Source organism: Bos javanicus, chromosome 23 (assembly GCF_032452875.1).
Source record: "Bos javanicus breed banteng chromosome 23, ARS-OSU_banteng_1.0, whole genome shotgun sequence".
Classification (NCBI taxonomy): domain Eukaryota; kingdom Metazoa; phylum Chordata; class Mammalia; order Artiodactyla; family Bovidae; genus Bos; species Bos javanicus.
The window spans coordinates 29,521,812-29,548,681 of record NC_083890.1 but is presented as its reverse complement, the minus strand read 5'-3'; the positions used below and the strand labels follow the sequence as shown (position 1 = coordinate 29,548,681).

At 38.2% G+C, this 26,870-nt stretch overlaps 2 protein-coding genes and 1 pseudogene across 2 annotated transcripts; all 3 read left to right on the top strand.

Annotated features, from left to right (window-relative positions):
- Positions 1–7,195: 7,195 nt before the first annotated feature.
- Positions 7,196–8,138, top strand: LOC133235902 (olfactory receptor 1361-like). The gene has a single exon (XM_061397684.1). The coding sequence runs from the start codon at positions 7,209–7,211 to the stop codon at positions 8,136–8,138; it is 930 nt and encodes a 309-aa protein (XP_061253668.1). The 5' UTR covers positions 7,196–7,208.
- A 5,327-nt stretch (positions 8,139–13,465) lies between these two features.
- Positions 13,466–14,479, top strand: LOC133235900 (olfactory receptor 12D2-like). The gene has a single exon (XM_061397683.1). It carries the CDS (start codon positions 13,526–13,528, stop codon positions 14,477–14,479), a length of 954 nt encoding a protein of 317 aa, XP_061253667.1. The 5' UTR covers positions 13,466–13,525.
- A 7,993-nt stretch (positions 14,480–22,472) lies between these two features.
- Positions 22,473–23,398, top strand: LOC133235899 (olfactory receptor 1361-like; annotated as a pseudogene).
- The last annotated feature ends 3,472 nt before the right edge of the window (positions 23,399–26,870 follow it).

Genomic DNA, 26,870 nt, shown 5'->3' with positions numbered 1-26,870 from the left:
AGTTTGGAATATTATATAGTACGTAAGCACATAAGAGAACCACCTGGCCCTCAGTGTTTTCTGTCTGTTTAAGGGTCCACCTAATGTTCTATTAATCTTACAGGGCTTCAGTGGGCAGCACACACGGTCACCAGGGACAAGTCTGGTTATGTCATTTGTGTTGCATCCTTGTCTTTCATGTGAGTGATAAGATGAAAAAATACAAACAATAAGCGACTCATAAAATGCTTATAGGAATAAATACAAGCACAATTAAACTAATATGTTTTTAAAAGGCACATTTGAGAAATAAACAAAAAAAATCATGTCAGTATAATATACAGTGACCAAAATGTAAAAGAATGGATGATATAAGCAGCAGATAAAATGCAAGAAAGGGCAGAAGAAGCTAGCTGACAGATCCAAGTATTTCTCACAGAATGAGAAAAAAAAATTTTTTTAAGCATGAGAAAGAGCTTAGTTTTCATAAAAATACAAAAAAATATTCAATATCTGTCCACTAATGGTTCCAGAAAGATCTACTTTCCATGCAATTGAGGGAATGTGTGACAGGCAATATTCAGAGAAATAACTTTAAAGGCTTTTTTCCCAGAATTCATAGAAATGTAGATCATCAGGTTTGAGAAGCACAACAAAAATTGGCAAGTATAAGTAAAATGAATATAAATGTAGTTATATCATTCTGAACCTATAAAATAATGAAAACAGAAATTTTAAAAATCTTAAAGCAGAAAAACTGTTTTAAAAATACCAATGTTATATCCTAGAAGCTTTATTATTTTACCTTTTCTATTTAGTTCCATAATCCATTGGAAAACAATTTTTGTGATGGCATAAGGTGGATGTCATTGTTTGCTTTACTCATTGATATCCAATTCACTACAATAATTAATTGGAAACAAACTTTCCCCCCAAAGAATTGCAGTTGGTGCCTTTGTAAAAAGTTGAGCAATTGTATATGTGTGGGAGTCTCTCGTCTGTTCAATTGATTTATGTATTTATGCTTATTCTATTAGGCTCTATTATTTATTGCAGCTATACAGTTTTTATATTAAGTCTGTAAGTTTTCCTACTCTGCTCCTTCAGATCTTATGGTCTACTCCAAGTCTTTTGCTTATCCATATGTTTTAGAAACAAGCTTTTAATTAAAAAAAAGATGTTGACTGAAGTACATTGAATCCATAGATCAAACTGAACAATCTTCTTTAAAAGTTTGCATCTTCCAATTTATATAAACAGGGTAATTTATGAACAGGGTATTTTTCTACACTTCTTTAGGTTTTCAAAAATCATGTCAGAAATGATGTATAATTTTGAACATAGTAGTTTCAGACATCTTTTATTTATCTCTATGTATTTGATGATATTTTAAGTTGTAATTTTAAAAATTTAATTGTCTAATTTGGGGGATCAATATATAGAAATCCAGTAGATTTTTGTACATTAACCTTATATTCATTGATCTTCCCTATAAACATATACTTTCTAATAAATCTTTATAGATTCTTTTAAATTTCTATTATACATTGTTATCTGTGAATAAAGAGCTTTATTTCTTAATGTCCAAAATTTAAAACTTTCATTTCTTTTCCTTGCTATTGGGCTGGCTAGGGTCAGATTAGGATCTAATTATGGTTCAGTTATTCCTAACAATGTAATCATGAGCAAATGGCTTATTTTTTTCTGAAACGTTTGTTTTCTCTGTAACACATGGATGTGATACTTACCTTGAGAAACAATTGAAATGATGTTTGTGATGTGTTGCACAGATCTTTGCAAAGATCTACTATTTTGTCCCATAAATAGTAGATTCTAGTGGAAAAAATATAGTCAAATTCTGAATACTCTAATATTGTAATGGTGATTCAGTCACTTTAACACTAAAAGATAGAAGTATTTCAAATTACTATAGAAGAGTGATCTCACCAAGATGGCAACATAAATTGTTCCCAACTTTACTCCCTCTCACAAAAAGAACAACTAACAAGTATTCATGGATAAGACATCACTGAGAAAATTACAGAATTGAGGCCAAAGCACCACAGAGACCAAGGCAAACTGCATTAGAAGGGTAAGTGAAATGGCTACCTGCTGACTGCACTGACCTTCCCCCAGGTCAGTGGAGAATCACGCTGAGAGCCTAGGTTTGAGCAATCCTGAGAAAGAACAACAAACCTGGACATATTACCCTCCCTGATTTCAAATATTACAAACCTATAGTAGTCAAAGCAATATGATAGTGGCATAAAAATGGATGCATAGATCAATGAAACCAAAGAGAGTATCCAGAAATAAGGAATTAAGTTCTAGACAATTAGATGTGGAAAATTTTCTCCAGGAAAATAGCATGATCACCAAAACTAATGCAGCTCCAACAGTTGACCTTGAGGATAAAAATCATATGCTAAGGACAGAGAGAGCTTTACTCTATAATGACCCACAACATCCTCACCAGACTACCTACCTGGACTTAATTTACATTAGAGAAAAATGAACTTCTACTTGTTTATAACTCCATATTGATAGTCTTTAATGGCTGAATGTGACGCCTTTATGAACTCAAGAAATGATATACCACAAACCTTGTTATTAAAATGGTAAATATCAGACTAGAAACAAGGAAAAGTTAAGAGCTTGGGATGTTCTCATTTAGGCAGATTTAAAATTGAAATGCTTGTCAGATATCCAAAGGTAGATGACATACGCACAGTCTTACTATTTCGGTCTATCAATCTATTTATACAAAAGACAGAAAAAAGATTGCTCAAAATATATATATATGCACATATATATATAAATATTAAGGGTTATGAAATGCTGTGGTCATATGTTCACCTCTTCAAAATAATCTGACTTAAGGAAGCAGAGCAGTAACCAGAGAGAAACTGTGAGTTTTAGATAATCTTTCTGATTTTACTTCCAAGTTATTCTTAATAACAGACCTCTGTTAATTATTGACTTTATTCCTCAGCACCATTTATACCCAACTTTTTCTATGGAAAATTCCTCAAGATTTGCCATTAATGAGTAACTCTGGGAACAGTCTCCAAGGACAAGAAAGATTCCTAATGCTAACCTACCTTTCCAATCCCAAGAGACATGAATATTGTTAATACTCAGTTCCTGAGCTACATCTTTGCAGCTATGAACATCACCTCACCAATGTAGGCAAAGGATTCTGGGATCTCTGGACTATCCCACTTGCTTAATAAAAGCACTGGATAGAATATATATTCAAATGATCGAATACATAGATCAGTCAACTCATGGGTTGAAGATAATGAACGCCAGTAGGTAAGTGTGGAAGGTAGCATTTGACAAATAGAGAAACAGGCTCAGACTTCAGAGTGGAACATAGTAGATGAAAGTTCTGTGCTTGAAGTCTACATATGTATCTGTTTCTAAATCCATATGTAAATCAGTTGAGCTGTAAGAAATGTCTTAGACAGTAAAACCTCTAACAGGCATTCATAAGGACATATCTAATAGAAAGTTAAATATACAAGTCTAGAGTTTAGAAAAGAAGATGGATTGGAAGATATAATTGAAAAGTTATCTAGTTATGACAGAAATAGACTCACAAACTTAGAGAACAAACTTACAGTTGCTGGAGGGGAGGGATAGTTAGAGAGTTTGGGATGGACGTGTACACACTGCTGTATTTAAAATGGATAATTGACAAGGACCTACTGTATAGCACATAGAACTCTGCTCAATGTTATGTCGCAGCCTAGATGGGAGAGAAGTTTGGGGGAGAATGGATACATGTACATGTATGACCCTCTTCAGTCAGGCTATTGCTCTTAACATACCAATGAAATCAATCTCATCAATGTCAAAGTTCAATTTCAGTCCTTAAGTTACTTGATGTCTCAACAAGACTTATCCCAGCTGACTTCTCTTACTTCAAATACTCTTTTTTGCTGGCTTTCAGGACATCCTCACAGTCTCCTAGGTATGTAGTGATCTCACTGATGGCTCCTTAGTCTCCTTGTCTGACTCCTCCTTTTTCTTATTATTCATTTTTGGACCTCTTCTTTTATTTCTAGTTTCAGACTTCAAATATCTATAAACAGATAACTTGTTAACTTTTAATTTTGTTTTAGGGTATAGCCAATTAACAATGTTTGTGATAGTTTGAGGTGAACAGCTTGACTGAAGACGGTTTATAAAAAGCATGGAAGGTAAATTAACAAATTTGGAGAGTAATGGACAATGCATGATGGAGACAAGTAGCTTTTTGAAGGATCTGTCCTAAAGAGTAGAGAAGTGGAGGAGTAGCTGAGGAAGGCTGAGGGGAAACAGTAGGATATGAGGGTATTGTCCATCTGAGGCTGAGATTTTAGACAGTTAGGACTTCACAATTTTAGATAGTTAGGACCTCATATATTTTCAATGCTGAAATATGATTCTGATAACCTCAGTTTTCAACCACTCCTGGTCTATCTGAGATCCAACACGAATGATTACTTTTCAGGTGAATTATCAGGAAGTGGATATAAAAGCAGAAAGGTTATTCAAGCAAAAGTATCAGGAAGATTCAACCTGGGAAAGGATGTAAAAATGTGAGAGGTATGGTCAGAGACAACATGCACTCAACTTCTAGACTGTTGGTTTAAAGAAATTTTTTAAAAAATATATGATTCTACTCTCAGTGTATTTATAAATAATTTATACAAGAAAATCTGTATGTCATAAACATTAGAAAACATCTTAAGATAATATTCAATTAAGGACTAGATTGGAGAAGGCAATGGCACCCCACTCCAGTACTCTTGCCTGGAAAATCCCATGGACGGAGGAGCCTGGTAGGCTGCAGTCCATGGGGTCCCGAGGAGCCGGACATGACTGAGCGACTTCACTTTCACTTTTCACTTTCATGCTTTGGAGAAGGAAATGGCAACCCACTCCAGTGTTCTTGCCTGGAGAATCCCAGGGATGGTGGAGCCTGGTGGGCTGCCATCTGTGGGGTCGCACAGAGTTGGACATGACTGAAGCAACTTAGCAGCAGCAGCAGCAAGGACTAGATTATACTGTGTATATATCAGTGTGTGAAAGCATAAGTGAGAATATTCATGGAGTTATGACATGATCAGCTCAAGGAGAAAGGAGACTAAATAGTGATAAAAAGTAGAAAACCATGTTTATTGGAAAGTGGGAACAAGGATAGAAATTATCAATAACCAGACACAGATAGGTAGAAGTGACGCATTTTGTGTGCATGCTCAGTTGCTCAGTCTGGTCCTACTTTTTGTGACCCCATGGACTGTATAGTCTTCCAGGCTCCTCTATCCATGGAATTTTCCAGGCAAGAATACCAGAGCGAGTTGCCATTTACTTCTCCAGGGGATCTTTCCAATCCAGCGATGGAACCAGCATCTCTTATGTCTCCTGCATTGGCAGGTGGGTTCTTTACCATTAGTACCACCTGGGAAGTGATGCATTAGAAAATAAGATATTAGAGATATTTGAGCAAGGGAGCGTCAGGCCAAAACCATAAAGCTGTACGTTTTCTGGAACCAATAAAGCCGGTAAAGCTGCTGATTAAGTAACTGGGAGCAAGTTGTTGAAGGTACAAAGATGGTAACCGTGAAAAAGATGAGAAAAAGACAAAAATGAGGATCATTTTGTAGTTTAAAAAAGAAGTGTTATACTACTAATATAGATTTTAGGGATGAAGTAAAAAGATGAATCAGTGATTCCAGTCTTATTAAGAGAATATTTGGAGGAAAAAACTTTTATTCATAAAATGTTGAAATGGAAGGAAGAACATTTCAGCACTTGGGAGGAAAGCTTATGATCATCTCCTGTCCTCACTATCAAACAATTAATTTATTATTCATCTTGTGCAAATATGCTTTATGGATGCCTACACTGGGGACACAAGGGAGAAGAAAACCAGACACGCTATTTGCCTTAATGCACTTTATGGCTCCGTGAGGGAGTCCAACACTAACTGCTGCTAAGCTGCTAAGTCGCTTCAGTCGTGTCCAACTCTGTGTGACCCCATAGACGGCAGCCCACCAGGCGCCCCCGTCCCTGAGATTCTTCAGGCAAGAACACTGGAGTGGGTTGCCATTTCCTTCTCTAATGCATGAAAGTGAAAAGTGAAAGTGAATTTGCTTAGTCGTGTCCGACTCTTCGCGACCCCATGGACTGCAGCCTACCAGGCTCCTCCATCCATGGGATTTTCCAGGCAAGGTGCCATCGCCTTCTCCAAACAGTAACTAAATATCTTAAATAAATATTTTAACAAAATAAATATGAACAACATTGTTCGTATGACACCTATAGCAATTCTATGCAAGTACTACGTGTGGTAGCATATGAAAAGTAGGTTTGATTTAATCAAAGAGGCAAGGGAAAACTTTCCTAAGAAAGTCACTAATTGATCTGAGACTGTGAAAGGATGAACAGGAGTTGACTCAGAATGAAGCAAAGGGAAATAGTGCACAGGAAGAAATGCAAGGCAGCCAGAGTGGCTAGCAAGCAGAGAATGAGGGGACTGTAGTGTGAGATGAAGCTGCTGAGACATCACGAGGTCAAGACAGATTGAGCTTTGTTAGATAGGTGGGGATTTTTGTTCCTTCACAAGCCCAGTGCTTCTCTGGACATCTGTTTTTAAGCAAATAACAGACATGATCAGAGTTTCTTTTTTGAAAAGATCACTCTGGTGGCAGTGTGGAGAATATATTGAATGAGGCAAGAGTGGGACTATTCAAGCAGCTCAGAAGTTAGCAGGACTCTAGTCATTAACAATAACTTAAACTAAAGTAGTGACTGTGTAGATGGGTAGGAGCGTTCACCAAGCTCCTATGATGTGCCAAGCACTAAGCTAAGTACTGAGATGCAGTCTTTGCCTTAGTAGGCTCATGTTCTTGTAATAAAAACTGATTCATTAACAAGTACCTATGCCATCCAATAATACGAAGACTAACAGAGCTCTTTCACCCTTAAAAAACTCGAGGAACCTCCTGGTGTTCCTCTCATTCCATCATCTTTGTGCCTCCTCACTTAGATCATCCTTCAGAAAGTGCAAATTCTGTCTCTCTCATTGCTGATTTTCTTTTCTTCATTCCTCATATTTGTGGTATAAGGAAACCAACTGAAAAGAGAACCATCGAGGTTAGCTATAATACACTTCAGCAGCTAACTGTAGTGAATCCTCTTCATGCTGATTCTTTTCTTATAACCCATCAAGACCTGAAATGAACTGCAGCAAGAACCCTGACTTTGTCCTCTCAGGACTGTCCAATGACCCAGACAAACCACAGCTCCTCTTTGGTCTCTTCCTGGCCCTCTACTTGCTGAGTCTCTTAGGAAACTCACTACTGCTGCTGGCTATTGGCGCTGACATCCACCTCCACACCCCCATGTACTTCTTCCTCAGCCAGCTCTCCCTGGTCGACCTCTGCTTCACTACCACCACAGCGCCCAAAATGCTGGAGACTTTGTGGACCAGTAATGGACTGATCTCCTTCTCTGAGTGCCTGGCCCAGTTATATTTCTTCACAGTTTTTGCTGATATGGACAACCTGCTTTTGACTGCCATGGCTATTGACCGCTACGCTGCCATCTGCCATCCCCTGCACTATGCACTCCTAATGACTCCTTGCAGATGTGCACTGCTGGTGGGTGGGTCATGGGGAGTGGCCCACTCTATCTCTCTTGTCCATGCCCTGTTGCTATCCCAGCTCTCATTCTACAGTAATCAAGAAATTCCCCACTTTTTCTGTGATTTCGGACCACTCTTTAGACTTTCCTGCTCTGATACCCACCTCAATGAGGATCTGATGATGGTTCTGACAGGACTCTTAGGAATCAGCCCTCTCCTCTGCATCACAAGCTCCTACGCCCATATTTTCCTTGCTGTAGCTCGGATCCCATCAGCACAGGGCAAAAAGAAAACCCTGGCCACATGCAGCTCCCACCTCTCCATGGTCATCCTCTTCTACAGCTCAGTCTTTGCCAGCTACCTGAAGTCCCCGTCAGCTTCTCATGCCTCTGGGGAGCTGGGTGCTGCTGTCATGTATGCCCTGGTCACCCCCACTCTCAATCCTTTCATTTATAGTCTAAGAAATAAGGAAGTGAAGAGATCCCTGAAAAGGATTCTGGGCATAGAGAGTTCATGGCATTAGGAATAATTCCAAGAAACAAGTGTTTTTTGCGGGAGGTGGGGGTGGGGGGACGGAAATCACACTCTTCAACACCACACTGATAAAGTGAGCAGTTAACACCAAAGCTTTCACAGGTCACACAGCATGATATGGTATATTGGATATAACACTACATAGAAATTTGGAGAACTAGCTTCTAGGTCCCACTCTAGGTGCAAGTTTGTATATGTATTCCAGCTATAGGTATATATATTATTTATTATCTATATTATTATCTCAAAACATTATATCAGTAATATGTCAAAGGAGTATAATATACATTACATTATAATATATAATTAAGTATATTAGCAATTAGCAATAGCAATATATATAATATTCTTAAGAGTTGATTGGATGAGCTGCTCTTTAAGTTGCCTTGTAAAGATAATACTATTGAGATGTGATCATCTATTCCCATTTTTACCAACATTTTGATCACTATTGCCATTTCTATCACCAGTTTAGTAATGAAGATCATCACCATCAGCTTTAGTCAATATCATCTTTTTGTCATCAGAGTCACCTTACAAATTACCATCTTCAGTTCTCTCCCCATCAGTAACACCAGTATCATCATCATAAGTAAGAGAATAGAAACTGGTCCTATGCACTTTTTCCCCTTTTAATGCCTTATTTTTCAGAATGTTCTATTAATTTGTGTTTTTGTGCTATCTTGATAATTGTGGGACATATCATCATGGCATGGTGAATAAAAATGTCTTCATAAATTTGAAAGCATAATAAACATTCGCCCTGGGAATACAAGATTACATCTTTTATACAGCACAATATGGGCTCCCTAGGTGGTGCAGTAGTAAAGAATCTACCTGCACAATATATACACAATGTCTAAAATTTTCTTTAAAATTTTCCAGGAAAAAAAAAGGAATGGTAGATATAGGAACAATACTGGCAAAGCATTGATGTCAAAGCTGGGTGATAGGTACATAAGGGTCTATTACACTACCAACTCTACTTCTCTGAATGTTTGACATTTTCTACAATAAAAAGTTAAAATGACAATCCCAAGCTCCCCATCTATTCCTTCCCCTTACTTCCCCCGTCTGATAACCGTAAATTCATTCCCTAAATCTGTGAGTTTCTTTCTGTTTTGTAAATAAGTTCATTCACATCTTTTTCTAGGTTGTATGAGATATTCTATGATATTTGTCTTTGCTGACTTAACTTCACTCAGTATGATAATCTCCAGATCCATTCATTTTGCTGCAAATGGCATTATTTCATTCTTTTGAATGGCTGGGTAATATTCCATTGAATGTATGTTCCACTTCACCTTTATCCATTCATTAGTCAATGGACAGATGGGATTGACATGTATACACCGCTATATTTAAAATAGATAACCAACAAAGACCTACAGTAGAAAGATAAAAATAAAGCAAAAAGTTAAAATGAATAAGTGAAGTGCATTCAGCTTTAAATATTTTTAAAATATCCATATACTTAGACATTGCAATCAAACCACGAAAAACACATTGAAGTAAATTCTGGAAATAAACAATGTTTGTGAAAGAATGGAATACAACTAATGGAATACAACAGTGAAAGAATGAAATACAACTAAAAATTCCCAATGACAAAAGAATATTTAAGAGTGTCATGTTTAGCCATATTATAAAGCCCAAAAGAATAAAACATTGAATTGGCCACAAAGTTCATTCAGCTTTTTTCCGCCAAACCAGTATGTATTCATTGATCTTGAAAAAGAATTGCCCTAACAGTTTTCACTGGAAAATCTGATTATAAACTTAATGATGCAACTTCTGTTATTTATACATATGCATAGAATGCAATTCTGATGTCATAAAACAATGCTATAAATAAATAGTATTTCGAGGTTTCTTTTAGGGATACTATTTGTGTTTGTTTTTTATATAAAATATTCATGACCTATTTAATAGAGAAATAATAGAATTTCAAATAAAAAATTTAATCTAACACTTAAAAATTGCCATACTTGCCTCACTTTTAGAGGAACCATAGAAAGATTAGAGGGGAACAAGAGAATAGACAAAGATATGCTTTTTCAAACATTCTTGGAAGACCTCTTAGTGGAGAAATCTGCACTCCCAAAAGAAAATATCAACACCCTCCTTTGTAAGTCAAGTGTGTCAGTTTCCTTATGAGAGCTGCCTCCTCAGTGCTTAATGAGCCAACTTGCTCCCAAGAGGGTAGATCAGAGGATTGAAGATGGTGGTGACCATCAGATAGAGCAGGCTAACAACCTGAATGGGGATGAGCAGCAGAGACTGTAATGTAAAAGACCGTGAGAATTTCACAACATGTGAACCTTATAGCTAGGTAGGAGGACCATGTGGGTGAGCCTTTCTCTTGCTGACCACAGCAAGAACTGCCAATACAATCACCACAATCCAGGCATAAGATATGAGAATCAGTCCAAAAGGAATAGTAAGATAACCACACAGTAAATGAATGAATTTTGTCACCTGGACCACTCACTCTAGGATCTGAGTGGGCCAGTCTTCACAAAGGCGTGAAGTCACAGTAAAATTGGCTAATGTGATTGGGCCACTGGACCTCTGCTGGGCCACCAGGGCCACAACCAATCCATCTACCATGAAGCCAAAGAGCCAGGCTATGCCCACCAGCCCCAAGTACCGTCTGGGAGTGAGTGGCAGCCAGGGTAACAATTATTCAGTAGTGATCATATTCTTTGACCACCAATCAGGAGCATCCAGTTGTCCCTAGAGAGCCAAAGATAAAGAACTGGGTCAAGGAACCAGTCATAGAGATGAATGTCTTCTGCAGGAAGTTCTCCAGCACATTTGGCATCACTTTAAACATATAGAAGAAAGGATGGAAATGCAAATACATAGACTCAGAAACATCACTTACACAAAGAGCACAAAATAATTGCTATTACTTATATTATATTCATAGCATAGAGTAGAACAAGAAATTACTTATGTGATGAATATACAATGAACTTCTGCATAGCAAAAAAAAAAAACAGTGACTTGCAATAGAAAGATGAACAAAGGACATGGCATTTACAATTAGAATTAAAGCTTGGATAGATGTCAGAACACATATAGATATCCTTTGGATAAGGCAGATAGAATATTTTTACCTAAAGGGTATAGCGACTGTAGCCATGAAATTAAAAGATGCTTACTCCTTGGAAGGAAATTTATGACCAATCTAGATAGCATATTCACAAGCAGAGACATTACTTTGCCAACAAAGGTCCGTCTAGTCAAGGCTATGGTTTTTCCTGTGGTCGTGTATGGATGTGAGAGTTGGACTGTGAAGAAGGCTGAGCACCAAAGAATTGATGCTTTTGAACTGTGGTGTTGGAGAAGACTCTTGAGAGTCCCTTGGACTGCAAGGAGATCCAACCAGTCCATTCTGAAGGAGATCAGCCCTGAGATTTCTTTGGAAGGAATGATGCTAAAGCTGAAACTCCAGTACTTTGGCCACCTCATGCAAAGCATTGACTCATTGGAAAAGACTCTGATGCTGGGAGGGGTTGGGGGCAGGAGGAGAGGGGGACAACAGAGGATGAGATGGCTGGAGGGCATCACCGACTTGATGCACATCCGTTTGGGTGAACTCCGGGAGTTGGTGATGGACAGGGAGGCCTGGTGTGCTGTAAACATGGGGTCGCAAAGAGTCGGACACAACTGAGTGACTGAACTGAACTGAAAAATACACAATGAGAGACCAGCTTCATTCTCCTAGAGGGTAATGTGAGCTTGGGAATTCCAAAATTAAAGGAAATAATTTAGTGTTAATACCAACAGTGAAAAGTCAGATTGAAAAGAAAGCCCTACTATTTTTCCCTATTCCTCTATTTTCCATAGAGCCTCAGTAATAAATGAGGGGCATATTTAAAGATAATCATCTTTCTGTATGGATTAAAGAAATATAACTGACCCTCATGCCTTAAATGTCATAGCCCAATTTCCTTCCATTTTATACTTTTTCCAACGCAGGTCCCAAGATGAGAAAGTGTATCCATACCTTTGTCCCAGGAAATGAAAGATAATTTAAGAAAATTTGAGGCCACTGAGAATTGTACTGACTGTGGTTCTGAAACTAAGAGAGAAACAGGAAAGAAAAGAGGAAAAATGAAAAAAATGGAACTCAAGACAGGAATTCCCCAAGGAGAATTCTCTTATACTGCAGGTATAGAAAGGTATCTTGTTTATTCTTACAATACTCCTCTCAAACCCAGGGGACACCCTCTCTCATGTGTCACCCTCTCTCAGGTTTCACCCTCTTTATATATCTAAAGAACCATGGATCATAAACAAAAGGAAGAATTTCAGAAAGAAGAGGTTTTGGAATATGAAGAGCTTATACTATAATCCCAACATAAACTATCACTTCAAACATTTTTCCACTTTTTATTTTTCATAGTTTTCTACTGTTTATTTTTCAGAAGTGTAAACCTGGTCAACTTTCTTAACTATAAATTTGAACACAGAATCAGGTAGGAGAATGAAACAGGCTCAAAGTTGCCCATAGTCTCTGATTTTTGTTAGTATTAAATTTACATACCGAGAACTTACAGTTGGTTTCCCATTTAATGATGGACATTGTATTGGTGGATTATGAAGGCTCTCTACTGCCTACATTTTAGTGCCATACCTCTAGACGTTCATCAAAGTAAGTGAGTAATCTCTAAAGATACAGTGAAATAAATTATTTAATACAGAAAATCTGACTGCTGTTTTCTTTATACGTTAGGAAAAGGTTTTTTCCACCAAATGATTTTTGATACACTTTTGTTTTGTGGGTAGAGAACCAAAAATAATGTTTGGCATACCATGTGTATCTTAAGCAGGAGTGATAACGTTTAACAATATACAAAATACACAAGATTATTAAGGAAAGCTACTCTGAATTCCTTGCTGCCAGCCTTCAGTAAAGGTGTAATAAAGTTTAGATGATTTCTCAAAATATTCTCTAGCTATAAAGGGGAACGTCCCATGGGATCCCTAGAAATGTTGCCTAGTTTATTCACTTTTTTATTGAGGTCACATCAAATCTTTTTCTTCTCCACTCACAGGTTTCCCAAACTTTGTGTATGTGCTCAGTTATGTCCAACTCTTTGCAACCCCATAGACAGTAGCACTCCAGACTCCCCTGTTCTCAAAATTTTCCAGGCAAGAATACTGGAGAGATTTGCCATTTCTTCCTCCAGGGGATCTTCCTGACCCAGGAGTTGAATCCATGTCTCTTGCATTTATAGGTTGCTTCTTTACCCCTGAGCCACCAGGTAAGCCCTACAACAACAATGCTCTCCCTCAAAATATTATTGTCTAGATGGGAAATCCTCAGCTGCAGGACTCTGGTTCCCATGAGAGATAGCATTCCATATGTTATTTTCTCTTTTCTTTCAAGTGATGCTGAATCAAACCTCAGTCACTGAATTTCTCCTCCTGGGAGTGACAGACATCCAGGTACTGCAGCCTGTTCTCTTTGTGGTTTTCCTTGCAATTTACATTGTCAATGTGGCTGGGAATGGAGTCATCATGATGGTTGTCATCTCTGATCCAAAACTCCATTCTCCTATGTATTTTTTCCTGGGAAACCTGTCATGTCTGGATATCTGCTACTCCACAGTGACTCTGCCAAAGGTACTGGAGAACTTCCTGTCTATCCACAAAACAATTTCTCTCTTGGGATGCATAAGCCAGCTTCATTTATTCCACTTCTTAGGCAGCACAGAGGCCATGTTGCTGGCCGTGATGGCCTTTGACCGCTTTGTGGCTATCTGCAAACCACTTCGTTACACTCTTATCATGAATCATCAGGTCTGTACCCAGATGGCTGTCACTATCTGGATCATTGGGTTTTTCCATGCCCTACTGCACTCAGTAATGACCTCTCGCTTAAACTTCTGTGGTTCCAACCATATCCATCACTTCTTCTGTGATGTTAAGCCATTGCTGGAGTTGGCCTGTGGAAACACTGACCTCAATGAATGGCTACTTCATTCTGTGACAGGGACCATTGCCATGGGCCCATTCTCTCTAACCCTTCTCTCCTATTTCTACATTATTATCTATCTTTTCTTCAAGACCCGTTCTTGCAGCATGCTCCATAAAGCACTGTCCACGTGTGCCTCCCACTTCATGGTAGTTGTTCTTTTCTATGCTCCTGTTGTTTTCACTTACATTCGTCCTGCCTCGGGTAGCTCCATGGACCAGGAGCGGATTATTGCCATTATGTACAGTGTGATCACTCCTGTACTAAATCCACTGATCTATACTTTGAGGAACAAGGAAGTAGAAGGGGCTTTGAGGAGGGTGATCAGAAGGAGACTCTGACCCTAAGAAATCTAGAGAATTCTTCCAAGGCATCAATAAAAAGGCTATGAGAAAGTTGAGATGTGAAATTAGACTGCTTTTCTAATTGTATACTGTTTGTGAAACAGAAGGCATTATATAAAGAAAAATAAATGGGAAACTCCAGTCTAGTTGTGTTAACAGTGTGTGACAAGGTAATGTAAGGGAAACTTGAATAAATAGGACACTATCCACAAAATCTTTTTTTTTTTTTTTTTTGGCTGTGCTGAGTCTTCATTGTTGTGGCAGCCTTTTCTCTGGTTTCGGCGAGTGGGGGCTTCTCTCAGGTCACGGTGCTCAGGTGTCTCAGTGCAGTGGCTTCTCCTGTTATCACAAGTGGGCTTAATTGCTCCATGGAATGTGGGATCTTCCTGGATCAGGGATCAAACCAGTGTCTCCTGCATTGGCAGGCAGATTCTTTACCACTGAGCCACTAGGGAAGCCCCATTGGAATCTTAATGTTGAATTTGTGTGGGAGATATAAGTTGATAAAACTATTTGGTTACGTATTCTTGTGTGTTCTTGAATAAAATCAGATACAGAAATTTGCCTCAAATATGCATATATTATACAGTTGGATAATACTAAGGCTTATTAATCTGCATGTTTCCTGTAAATTAACATATTATAAAGTGAACAATAAAGTTGTTATGCTGTTTTATTTTAAGAATTTGAGTGTAGGGCTAGGGTTACTCAACTAGAAAAATAAATGTTAACTCATATTAGGAGTATATCATGATTTCTTTTTCTCCAAGCAAGGAAGCAAGTAAGTAATTAAAACAAATAATGCTTTGAGTACTAATTAACAGAGATAAATTGTGAACTCTGACTCCAAAGATGCTTTAAAATTCAAATGGACAACCTGTAAAAGATTACCAAAAGATTGCTAAAAATGGAGGCAGCATGAAAACAATCTCAAGAATATCTTTCTTGTTCACTGATATGTTATTTTCCCTTCAATTTCTGGTCATAGAAAATTGAGCTTCAAAATTTTTCCTTATTATTTATTTTATTTTTGATTTCTATACTCATTTTCACAGATTGTAATGTGATAGAATATGATATAATACCAGTGAAATATGAAGAATTCATCGTTTGTTTTCCTTACCTATCACCAAATTTATGCTAAGTGAAAGCTATTGAATAGTAATTCAGTTCAGTTCAGTCGTTCAGTCATATCCGACTCTTTGCGACCACATGGACTGCAGCACTCAAGGTTCCCTGTCCATCACCAGCTCCCGAAAATTGCTCAAACTTATGTACATGGATTCTGTGATGCCATCCAATCATCTCATCCTCTGTCATCCCATTCTCCTGCCTTCAATCTTTCCCAGCATCCGGATCTTTTCCAATGAGTCAGTTCTTTGCATCAGGTGGCCAAAGTATCAGACTTTCAGCTTTAGCATCATTCCTTCCCATGAATATTCAGGACTGATTTCCTTTAGGATTGACTGGCTGGATCTCCTTGCATTCCTAGGGACTCTCAAGAGTCTTCTCCAACACCACAGTTCAAAAACATCAATTCTTTGGCACTCAGCTTTCTTTGCAGAAGTATTTTTGGAGCTAATAGACAAGAATTACTATGTTCCTCACTTTCTATGTTCCATGAAGTGTCACTGGACCTGAAACTATAGTGGATACCAGCATTCCCAACTATTTAGAGATATAGGATTCGCTGGGGTCCAGTGGTTAGCATTCTGCACTTTCGCTGCCAAGAGCCTAGGTTCAACGCCTGATTGGAGAACTAAGATCCCACAAGCCAGGCCGTGCAACCAATAAATAAATAAGACTATTAAATAAATAATAGAGATACAGACTGAAAAGTTATAAAAGGATATTTTGAGTTCATGAACAGACCATCCAAATTGTTTACATCCACTTTTGTAAAGCAAAGAATTTGATTCTAACCTAGCTCACATAGTTCTTCCATCTTCCTACTCTATCTTCTTTGGTCTCTTAATTCCAGTTTTGTTTATAAAAGAATGTATGCAGAGAAGGCATTTTATACCTAGTCTGAACTATCTCAGACTAGAATTCCTATTGATCAGAATTTTTTAAGTAATCCAATATACATGGGTATTGTCACCCTGCTTATTCAACTTATATGCAGAGTACATCATGTGAAATGCTGGGCTGGGTGAAGCACAAGCTGGAATCAAGATTTCCGGGAGAAATATCAATAACCTCAGATGCATATATGACACCACCCTTATAGAAGAAAGTAAAGAACTAAAGAGCCTCTTGATGAAAGTAAAAGCAGAGAGTGAGAAACTTGGCTTAAAACTCAACATTCAAAAAACTAAGATCATGGCATCAGGTCCCATCGCTTCATGGCAAATAGATGGAGAAACAATGGAAATAGTAAATGATTGTATTTTGAGGGCCTCCAAAATCACTGCAAATGGTGACTGCAGCCATGAAATTAAAAGACACTTGCTTCTTGGAAGAAAAGCCATTACCAACCTAGGCAACATATTAAAAATCAGAGACATTACTTTGCCAACAAAGGTCCGTCTAGTCAGAGCTATGGTTTTTCCAGTAGTCATGTATGGATGTGAGAGTTGGACTATAAAGAAAGCTGAGCACCAAAGAATTGATGCTTTTAAACTGTGGTGTTGAAGAAGACACTTGAGAGTCCTTGTGACTTCAGGGAGAACAAGCCTGTCAATCCTAAAGGAAATCAGTCCTGAATATTCATTGGAAGGACTGATGCTGAAGCTGAAACTCCAATACTTTGGCCACCCAATGCGAAGAACTGAGTCATTGAAAAAGACCCTGATGGTGGGAAAGATTGAAGGCAGGAGGAGAAGGGGATGACAGAGGATGAAATGGTTGGATTGCATCACCGACTGGATGTACATGAGTTTGAGTAAGCTCTGGGAGTTGGTGATGGACAGGGAAGCTTGGCATGCTGCAGTGAACAGGGTTCAAAGAGTTGGACATGATGGAGCAACAGAACTGACTGACTGAACATACATGGAGGCTGTAAATTATAAAAGAGAAAACGGTTACCTATTGCTGCATGACACACTATAACACAGATGGTTAAACACTTATTTAATTAAATTGCATAATTCAGTGATTCAGAAATTGGTAAGAGTACAGCAGAGAATCACTGACTCTGTTTAATGTTTCAAGTCTCAACTCAGATGACTTTATCAACAGGTGTATGAAATTATTTGTTAAATTTCAGTATATTTGTATGACAAAAGTTCTCAGAAAAATAAAAACAAAAGGACACATATAACATGTTATGGCTGTATGTTAGTCTTTTCAAACTATTCTTATATAAGGAGAGAGGGCAGTGACTAGACAAAATTGTGAGTTTTAAGTCATCTTTCTAATTCTATGTCCAAATCAATGTTAGACTTCTGTTTAATTGTTGATTTCATTCCTCAAACCTATCTATAGGAAATTTTCTCAACAGAAAATTCCTCCAGGTATTTTTCTAATGAGTAACTTTAGGAACTGTCTCTAAGGCCAAAATGATTTCTTCTGCTGCCAAAATCTTTCTGATCCCCAAAGAGACAAATATTGATAATGCTCAGCTTCTAAACTACATTACCTTTGCCCAGTCTCATCAATGTATGCCAAGGCCCTGGATTCTTTGTTCTTTCCCATCCACTCACCAATATCATTGGATACAATGAAGATTTCTAAGGTCACCGTTTATAGAGATTAGGGAAGCCAGAGGCAGGAGTTGAAGACGTCATTTGGCAAATGGAGTAATGGGATCAGCCTTCCAAGTGGACCACAGAGAGTTCAAGTTCTGCACTTGATGGACTGCATAATGTTTTGTGTATCTGTTTCTAATGCAGTACATAAATCAAGCCATCTGTAAGAAAATATATTAAAGTGTTAAATTGCTACTGTAGAACTGTCTAGTTGGAAGTTAAATATGTAAGTCTAGAGATAGGAAAATAAGTTGAAATTAAAGGTATACTTGGAAAATTATATGTTTATAGCTATATAGAGCCCAGAACTAGAAGACAGAGAAGAGGAGATGGCCAGAAGTACATAATAAGGAAGAAGAGCAGTAACCAGCCAAGAAGACTGGAAAGGAGTCTACATGGTGGGTCTCCTGAATGCAGATTTTTTTAAAATTAGAATATAATTTCTTTACAATGGACTTCCCTGGTGGCTCAGAGGGTAAAGTGTCTGCCTGCAATGCAGCAGACCCAGGTTCAATCCCTGGGTTGGGAAGATTCCATGGAGAAGGAAATGGCAACCCACCTCAGTACTCTTGCCTGGAGAATCTGATGGATGGAGGAGCCTGGTAGGCTACAGTCCACGGGGTCACAAAGAGTCAGACATGACTAGGCAACTTCACTTTCACTTTCTTTCACAATGTTGTGGTAGTTTCTGCTCTACAGAAATGTGAATAAGCTATATGTATGCACATATCCCTTCAAAATTTATTTTAGATGCTGATGGCATGGATGCCTATGGCATGGATTTTAGTTACTAGAGTAGAAACAATGAAGCATGTTAAGCTGCTGATGAAACATGAAACTAACTGGAAGTGAGTTGATTAGAGAAAGCTCAAAAAGGATAACAATTTAAGGTGAGAAAGCATCTGAAATAAAGGACATTTTATAGGAAATGAAATTTCTAGCCATTGGTCTAAAGTTGATGGATGAAGGAATTAGATGGATCAATGTTTCCAACCCATGTTGCTACAACAATATTTTGTTGGTAAAAAGTTTTATTCTTAAAATGGAAGAGGACTTTTGGAAGAAGATAATGTATCATCCTCTCCTGCCTTCACTTTTCATTAACCAATTTATCCATTTTCTGACAAATACCATATTTAGCATTCCAAGCACTAGAGATACACAAGAGAGGAAAACCTTGTTAGGGAGACCAACATTAACTAAATAACTTAAATATTTAAACAAAATAAATGTAATTACATCCTCCATATTACAATTTGAACAATTGACCAAGAGCCTAGACAGGAAGGGTTGTCTTTGTCAAAGAGGACACAGAAGACTTTCCTAAGAAAGTCACCAATAGAACCAAGGTTAGACGGATGAGAAAGAGCTGACTCAGAATGATGAGAAGGAACGTGGTCCATACAAGGCAATGCAGTGCAGACAGTGTTGCTGGGAGCACATGATAATTGACTGTGGTGCGAGTTGAAGCTGGTGACATGAAGCTCAAAACCAAATGAGCTTTGTCAGACGTGTTAGGGTTTTTCATATATAAGTGGTATCATATGGTATTTATCTCTTTCTGATTTACTTCACTTTTGTTGCTGTTTAGTCACTCAGTCATGTCTGACTCTTTGCAACCCCATGAACTGCAGCATGCCAGGCTTTCCTGTCCTTCATGATCTCCCAGAGTCCACTCATACTTATGTCCATTGAGTCGGTGATGCCATCCAACCATCTCATCCTTACTTCACCTAGTATGATAATATATGTAAGTTTATAAAACACATCTTCTTTATCCATTCATCTGTCCATGGACTTTTAGGTTGTGTTTATGTTTTGGCTATTGTAAATAGTGCTGCTGCTATGAACATAAGGGAGCATGCATCTTTTTGAATCATAGTTTTGTCTGAGTATATGCCCAGGAGTGGAAATGCTGAATCATATATGCTATAGCAGCTCTAGTTTTAGTTTTTTGAGAAACCTTCATATGGTTTTTCATTATGGTTATACCAGCTTATGTTCCCATCTACAATGTAGGACAATTCTCTTTTCCCAATACCCTCTTCAGAATTTGTTATTTGCAGACTTTTTAATGATGGCCATTCTGACAAGTGTGAGGTGATACCTCATTATAGTTTTGATTTGCATTCCTCTAAAGCCAGGCTTCAGCAATACGTGAACTGTGAACTTCCAGATGTTCAAGCTGGTTAGAGAAAAAGGCAGAGGAACCAGAGATCAAATTGCCAACATCTGCTGGATCATCGAAATAGCAAGAGAGTTCCAGAAAAACATCTATTTCTGCTTTATTGACTATACCGAAGCCTTTTGGTGGATCACAATAAACCATGGAAAATTCTGAAAGAGACGGGAATACCAGACCACCTGATCTGCCTCTTGAGAAATTTGTATACAGTTCAGGAAGCAACAGTTAGAACCGGACATGGAACAACAGACTGGTTCCAAATAGGAAAAGGAGTACGTCAAGGCTGCATATTGTCATCCTTCTTATTTAACTTATATGCAGAGCACATCATGAGAAATGCTGGACTGGAAGAAGCACAAGCTGGAATCAAGATTGCCAGGAGAAATATCAATAACCTCAGATATGCAGATGACACCACCCTTATGGCAGAAAGTGAAGAGGAACTAAAAAACCTGTTGATGAAAGCGAAAGAGGAGAGTGCAAAAGTTGGCTTAAACTCAACATTCAGAAAACGAAGATCATGGCATCTGGTCACATCACTTTATGGGAAATACATGGGGAAACAGTGGAAACAGTGTCAGACTTTATTTTGGGGGGCTCCAAAATCACTGCAGATGGTGACCACAGCCATGAAATTAAAAGACGCTTACTCCTTGGAAGAAAAGTTATGACCAACCTAGATAGCATATTGAAAAGCAGAGACATTCTTTGCCAACAAAGGTCGGTCAAGTCAAGGCTATGGTTTTTCCAGTGGTCATGTATGGATGTGAGAGTTGGACTGTGAAGAAGGCTGAGCACTGAAAAATTAATGCTTTTAAACTGTGGTATTTGAGAAGACTCTTGAGAGTCCCTTGGACTGCAAGGAGATCCAACCAGTCCATCCTAAAGGAGATCAGTCCTGGCTGTTCTCTGGAAGGACTGATGCTAAAGCTGAAACTCCAATACTTTGGCCACCCCATGCGAAGAGTTGACTCATTGGAAAAGACTCTGATGCTGGGAGGGATTGGGGGCAAGAGGAGAAGGGGAAAACGGAGGATGAGATGGCTGAATGGCATGACTGACCCGATGGACGTGAGTCTGAGTGAACTCCAGGAGTTGGTGATGGACAGGGAGGCCTGGCATGCTGCGATTCATGGGGTCGCAAAGAGTCGGACACGACTGATCGACTGAACTGAACTGAATAATTATAGTAGTTTCAGGTGTATAGCATAGTAATTCAGTATTTTTTACAGATTATGCTTCATTAAAAGTTATTACAGGAAAATGGCTGTAATTCTTTGTGCTATACAATATATCCTTGTTACTTATATATTTTATTTTCTTCACTTTCTTTTTTAAACTTTTTATTTTATACTGGACTATAGCCAATTAACAATGTTGTAATACTTTTAGGTGGACAGTAAACAGAGTCAGCCATACATACACTTGTGTGAATTCTCCCCCAAACTCTCATCCCATCCAGGCTGCCACATATTTTTGAGCAGAGTTCCATGGGTAGAGATCAATTTTTAAATAAAGAAGTGACATGAGATTTTTTTTTTAAAGGATCTCACTAATTACAGTATGGAAAACATATTGGATGGGGCAAGATCCATGTTAAAATAGTTAGGAGGATAACAGTTCTCCAGCTAGTCACAAACCTTGAACTAGAATAGTCACTGTGAGTGTGGGTGGGAGTATTTATTGAGCCCCTTCTATGTGCCAGCCACTGAGCTAAGTACTGAAACATCACTTCTGCCTTGAAAGACTCATGATCTTGAGAAGAAAACAGATCCACAAGCAAGTAGTTAAATACCAATCACACAAAATTTTATTAAGAAAACTCGTTATGCGTTCGTAACTCCAGGATGTCTTTGTGGTTTCTTTCATTCTCTTACCTTGATGTCTCCTTAATTTGACCATCTTTTGTGAGGTACAACCCTTGTCCTCCCCATTGCTATTTTAGTTGTTTATCCATTCTTCACATTGGTGGTATAAGTAAAACCCATTGCCAAGAGAAAGGATCCAAGGTTCTAGCTAACTGTAGTGAATTCTCTTCATACTGATTCTTTTCTTGTAACCAATCAAGACCTGAAATGAATACTGATTCTTTTCTTGTAACCAATCAAGACCTGAAATGAACTGCAGTAAGAACCCTGACTTTGGCCTCTTGGACTGTCCAATGACCCAGACAAACCACAGCTCCTCTTTGGTCTCTTCCTGGCCCTCTACTTGCTGAGTCTCTTAGGAAACTCCCTACTGCTGCTGGCTATTGGTGCTGATATCCACCTCCACACCCCCATGTACTTCCTCAGCCAGCTCTCCCTGGTCGACCTCTGCTTCACTACCACCACAGCCCGCTAAATGCTGGAGACTTTGTGGACCAGCAGCAGATTGATCTCCTTCTCTGATTGTCTGGCCCAGTTAAATTTCTTTGCAGTTTTTGCTGATATGGACAACCTGCTTTTGACTGCCATGGCTATTGACCACTATGCTGCCATCTGCCATCCCCTGCACTATGCACTCCTAATGACTCCTTGCAGATGTGCACTGCTGGTGGGTGAGTCATGGGGAGTGGCACACTCTATCTCTCTTGTCCATGCCCTGTTGCTATCCCAGCTCTCATTCTACAGTAATCAAGAAATTCCCCCCTTTTTCTGTGATTTCAGACCACTCTTTAGAATTTCCTGCTCTGATACCCACCTCAATGAGGACCTGACGATGGTTTTGACAGGACTCTTGGGAATCAGCCCTCTCCTCTGCATCATAAGCTCCTATGCCCATATTTTCCTTGCTGTAGCTCGGGTCCCATCAGCACAGGGCAAAAAGAAAGCCCTTGGCACATGCAGCTCCCACCTCTCCATGGTCATCCTCTTCTACAGCTCGGTCTTTGCCACCTACCTGAAGTCCCCGTCAGCTTCTCATGCCTCTGGGGAGATGGGTGCTGCTGTCACGTATGCCCTGGTCACCCCCACTCTCAAGCCTTTCATTTATAGTCTAAGAAATAAGGATGTGGAGAGTTTCCTGAAAAGGGTTCTGGGCATAGAGAGCTCATGGCATTAGGAATAATTCCAAGAAACAAGTGTTTTGGGGGATAAAAATCACACTCTTCAACACCACACTGATAAAGTGAGGCTATTGCACAGCATAGATATGCTATAGCATAAAGAACACTAAATAGAAATTAGGAGAATTAGTTGTTAGAACCCACTTTAACTGCTAGCTCTAGGTTTATATATTATATATTATCTATATTATTATATCAAAATATATCAGTAATATATCAAAGTGAAATTGTTAGTCACTCAGTTGTGTCCAACTCTTTGTGACCCCATGGACTGTAGCCCATCAGGCTCCACTTGTCCATGGAATTCTCCAGGCAAAAATACTGGAGTGAGTTGTCATTCTCTTCTCCAGAGGATCTTCCTGACCCAAGGATCGAATCTGGGTCTGCTGCATTTGCAGGCAGTCTGATCCACTAGGGAAGCCCACTTCAGGTTGTCGTGGTTTAGTCACTAAGTCGTGCAGGACTTTTGCAACCCCATGGACTGTAGCCCTCTAGGCTCCTCTGTCTATGGTATCCTCCAGGCAAGAATACTGGAGTGGGTTGCCATTTCCTTCTCATATATATATATATATATATGAATACCATAAATATTATATTATAATATATATAATGAGGTATATTAGCTAAATATAGTATACTTAACAGTGGATTGGATGAGCTGTTCTTTAAAGTTGACTTATAACACTAATAGTATTGAAACTTAGTCATCTGTTCTCATCATTACCACCATTTTGACCATCATTTCCATGGCTATCACTGGTTTAATAATGAAGATTCTCACCATCAGCTTTACTATAGTCAGTATCATTTTTTTGTCATTAGCATCACGTTACAAATTACCATCTTCAGCTCTTTCCCCATCAATACTTCCAGTACTATCACCATGAATAAGAGATTGGAAACCGATTCTATGCATTTTTTCATTTTCAATACCTCATTTTACAGAATCTTCTACTTCTTTGTGTTTTTGTGCTATGTTGATAATTGTGGGAAGTATCATAATGGCATGGTGGTTATGTTTTATAAAAATGTCTTCATAAATTTGAGAGTATAATAAATATTTACATTTGAAATGAATGATTGCATAGTTTATATAAAACAATACATACACAATGTCTAAAACTTTCTTTAAATTATTCCAGAAAAAAAGGAAATCTAGATATTTGGCACAATATTGGAAAAATATTGATGTCAAAGCAGGGTGATAGCTACAGGAGGGTTTTACACCACTGTCTGCATTTTTCTGAATGTTTAAAATTTTCTACATTAAACGTTAAAATGAAAAACTAAAGTGCATTCAGCTTTAAATAATTTTTAAAATATCAATGTGTTAGGCACAGCAATCAATCCATAAAGAATGTATCAAGGTAAATTCTGAATATAAACAATACTTTTATAGAAAAAAAAATTGAATACAACTAAAAATTCCCAATGATAAGTGTTTATTTATTTGTAATTCTCCAGACCAGACTGTTGGAGTGGGTAGCCTTTCCCTTCTTCAGGGTATCTTCCCAACCCAAGGATCAAACCCAGGTCTCCCACATTGCAGGTGGATTCTTTACCAGCTGAGGACACTAATTTAAGAATGCATTACAATATCAAACAACAATGCAAAAACCGCAATTACTTTTGCACCAAAGATACAGCAGGGCTTCCCCAATGGCCCAGCAGGTAAGGAAACTGCCTGCAATGCAGGAAATGCAGGTTTGAGCCCTAGGTCAGAGAGACCCCTGGAGGAGGGCATGACAACTCCCACTCCAGTGAACCCACTGAACCCACTCCAGTGTTCTTGCTGGGAAAATCTCATGGACAGAGGAGACTGCTGGGTCCATTGGGGCCTAAAGGGCCAGACATGACTTGAGCAACTGAACACAAATGATACAGCAAGAAGTGAAGATACTTTGGAGAGACAAGTCTCATTCTCATAGAGAGAAATAGAATTTTGGGGATCCCAAAATTAAAGAAAACATTTTAACATTATTACTAACTTTGAAGAGTCAGATTTAGAAAGAACAAAAGCAATACTACTTCTCCCTCTTTCTTTTTTTTGTTTTCCATAGAACCACAGTAAAAAATTAGTAGAATATTTAAAAGATAATCATCTTTCTGTATGGATCCATGGGATATGGCTGGCCCTCATTCCTTAACTGTCATTGCCCAATTTCCTAGCATTTTATACAAAGCTTTTCCAGGGAAGTCCCCAAGATGAGAAAGTATATCCATCTCTCTGTCCCAGGAAATGAAAGGTAATTTAAGAATTCCTGAGGCTCTTGAAACTGTACTGTCTATGGTTCTGAACCTGAGAAAGAAACATAATAAGGAAAGAAAATAGGACCAATGAAAAAAATGGGACTCAAGATAGGAATCCTCCAAGGAGAATTTTCTTATATTGCAAGTATAGAAAGGTAACTTGTTTATTCTTTCAATAATCCTCCCAAACCCCAGGGACACTCTCTCACAGGGTTTGTGTATCTGAAGATCTGTGGATCATGAAAGACAGGCAAAATTTTAGAAAGAAGAGGTTTCGGCAGGTGAAGATCTTATACTGTAATTCCAATATAAGCTATCATGTCAAATACTTTTCTACTCTATTCATTTAAAATTTTTTCTACTATTTACTTTTCAGGAATGTCAACCTGAGAAGCCTTCTTAACTGTGGATTTGAGCAGTCAATCAGGTAGGAGAATGAACCAGGAGACAGGCTGGAGAGTTGCCCACCTTCTCTGTCTTCATGTCTGTATTAAATTTACATGCCAAGGATTTAGAGCTGAATTCCTATCTTATGATGGATATTGTGTTTGTGGATTACGAAGACTTTTTACTAGCTACATTTTTATTGCCATATCTCTAGATATTTTTCAAAGTAAATATATAGTTGATAAATATTCAGGATGCAGTGAAATAAGTATTTAGTACAGAAAGTCTGATTGCTCTTTTTTTTAAACGTTAGGAAGAAGTTTTTTACCCCAAGTGAATTTGTGATACAATTTTGTTTTGTAAGTAGAGAACCAAAAGCAATGCTTGGCATATGTGTACCATAACCAAGAATGATTAAGTTTAACCATATACAATATATACATGGCTATCAAGGAAAGTTACTCTTAATTCCTTAAAGCCAGCCTTCGATAAACATGTATTAACATCAAATAATTTCTCAAAATTCTCACTACATTTAAAGGTGATAATCTCATGGGATTTCTGGAAATGTTCCCTACTAAATTCACTTTTTTATTCTAGTCACATCATATCTTTGTCTTCTCCTTTCATGAGTTTCCCAAATATTGAATGATTCCTTTTAATAGCAAGCACTCTAATGTTTACATCTCCTTCAGAGTTCTTTATAGCTCTTATTATTCCCTCACTATCAATTTTTCTTAGGTTAAAAACCCATCAAATGATTTTGTACTAAGTCAAGAGACAGTAGTGTGGTGGAGAGCTTAACAATTTACCCTCTGTTAGATCTTACGA

Bases quoted from the DNA above. Each gene is read 5' to 3' on its own strand.
- LOC133235902 (XM_061397684.1), top strand. From the start codon at position 7,209: ATGAACTGCAGCAAGAACCCTGACTTTGTCCTCTCAGGACTGTCCAAT.
- LOC133235900 (XM_061397683.1), top strand. From the start codon at position 13,526: ATGTTATTTTCTCTTTTCTTTCAAGTGATGCTGAATCAAACCTCAGTC.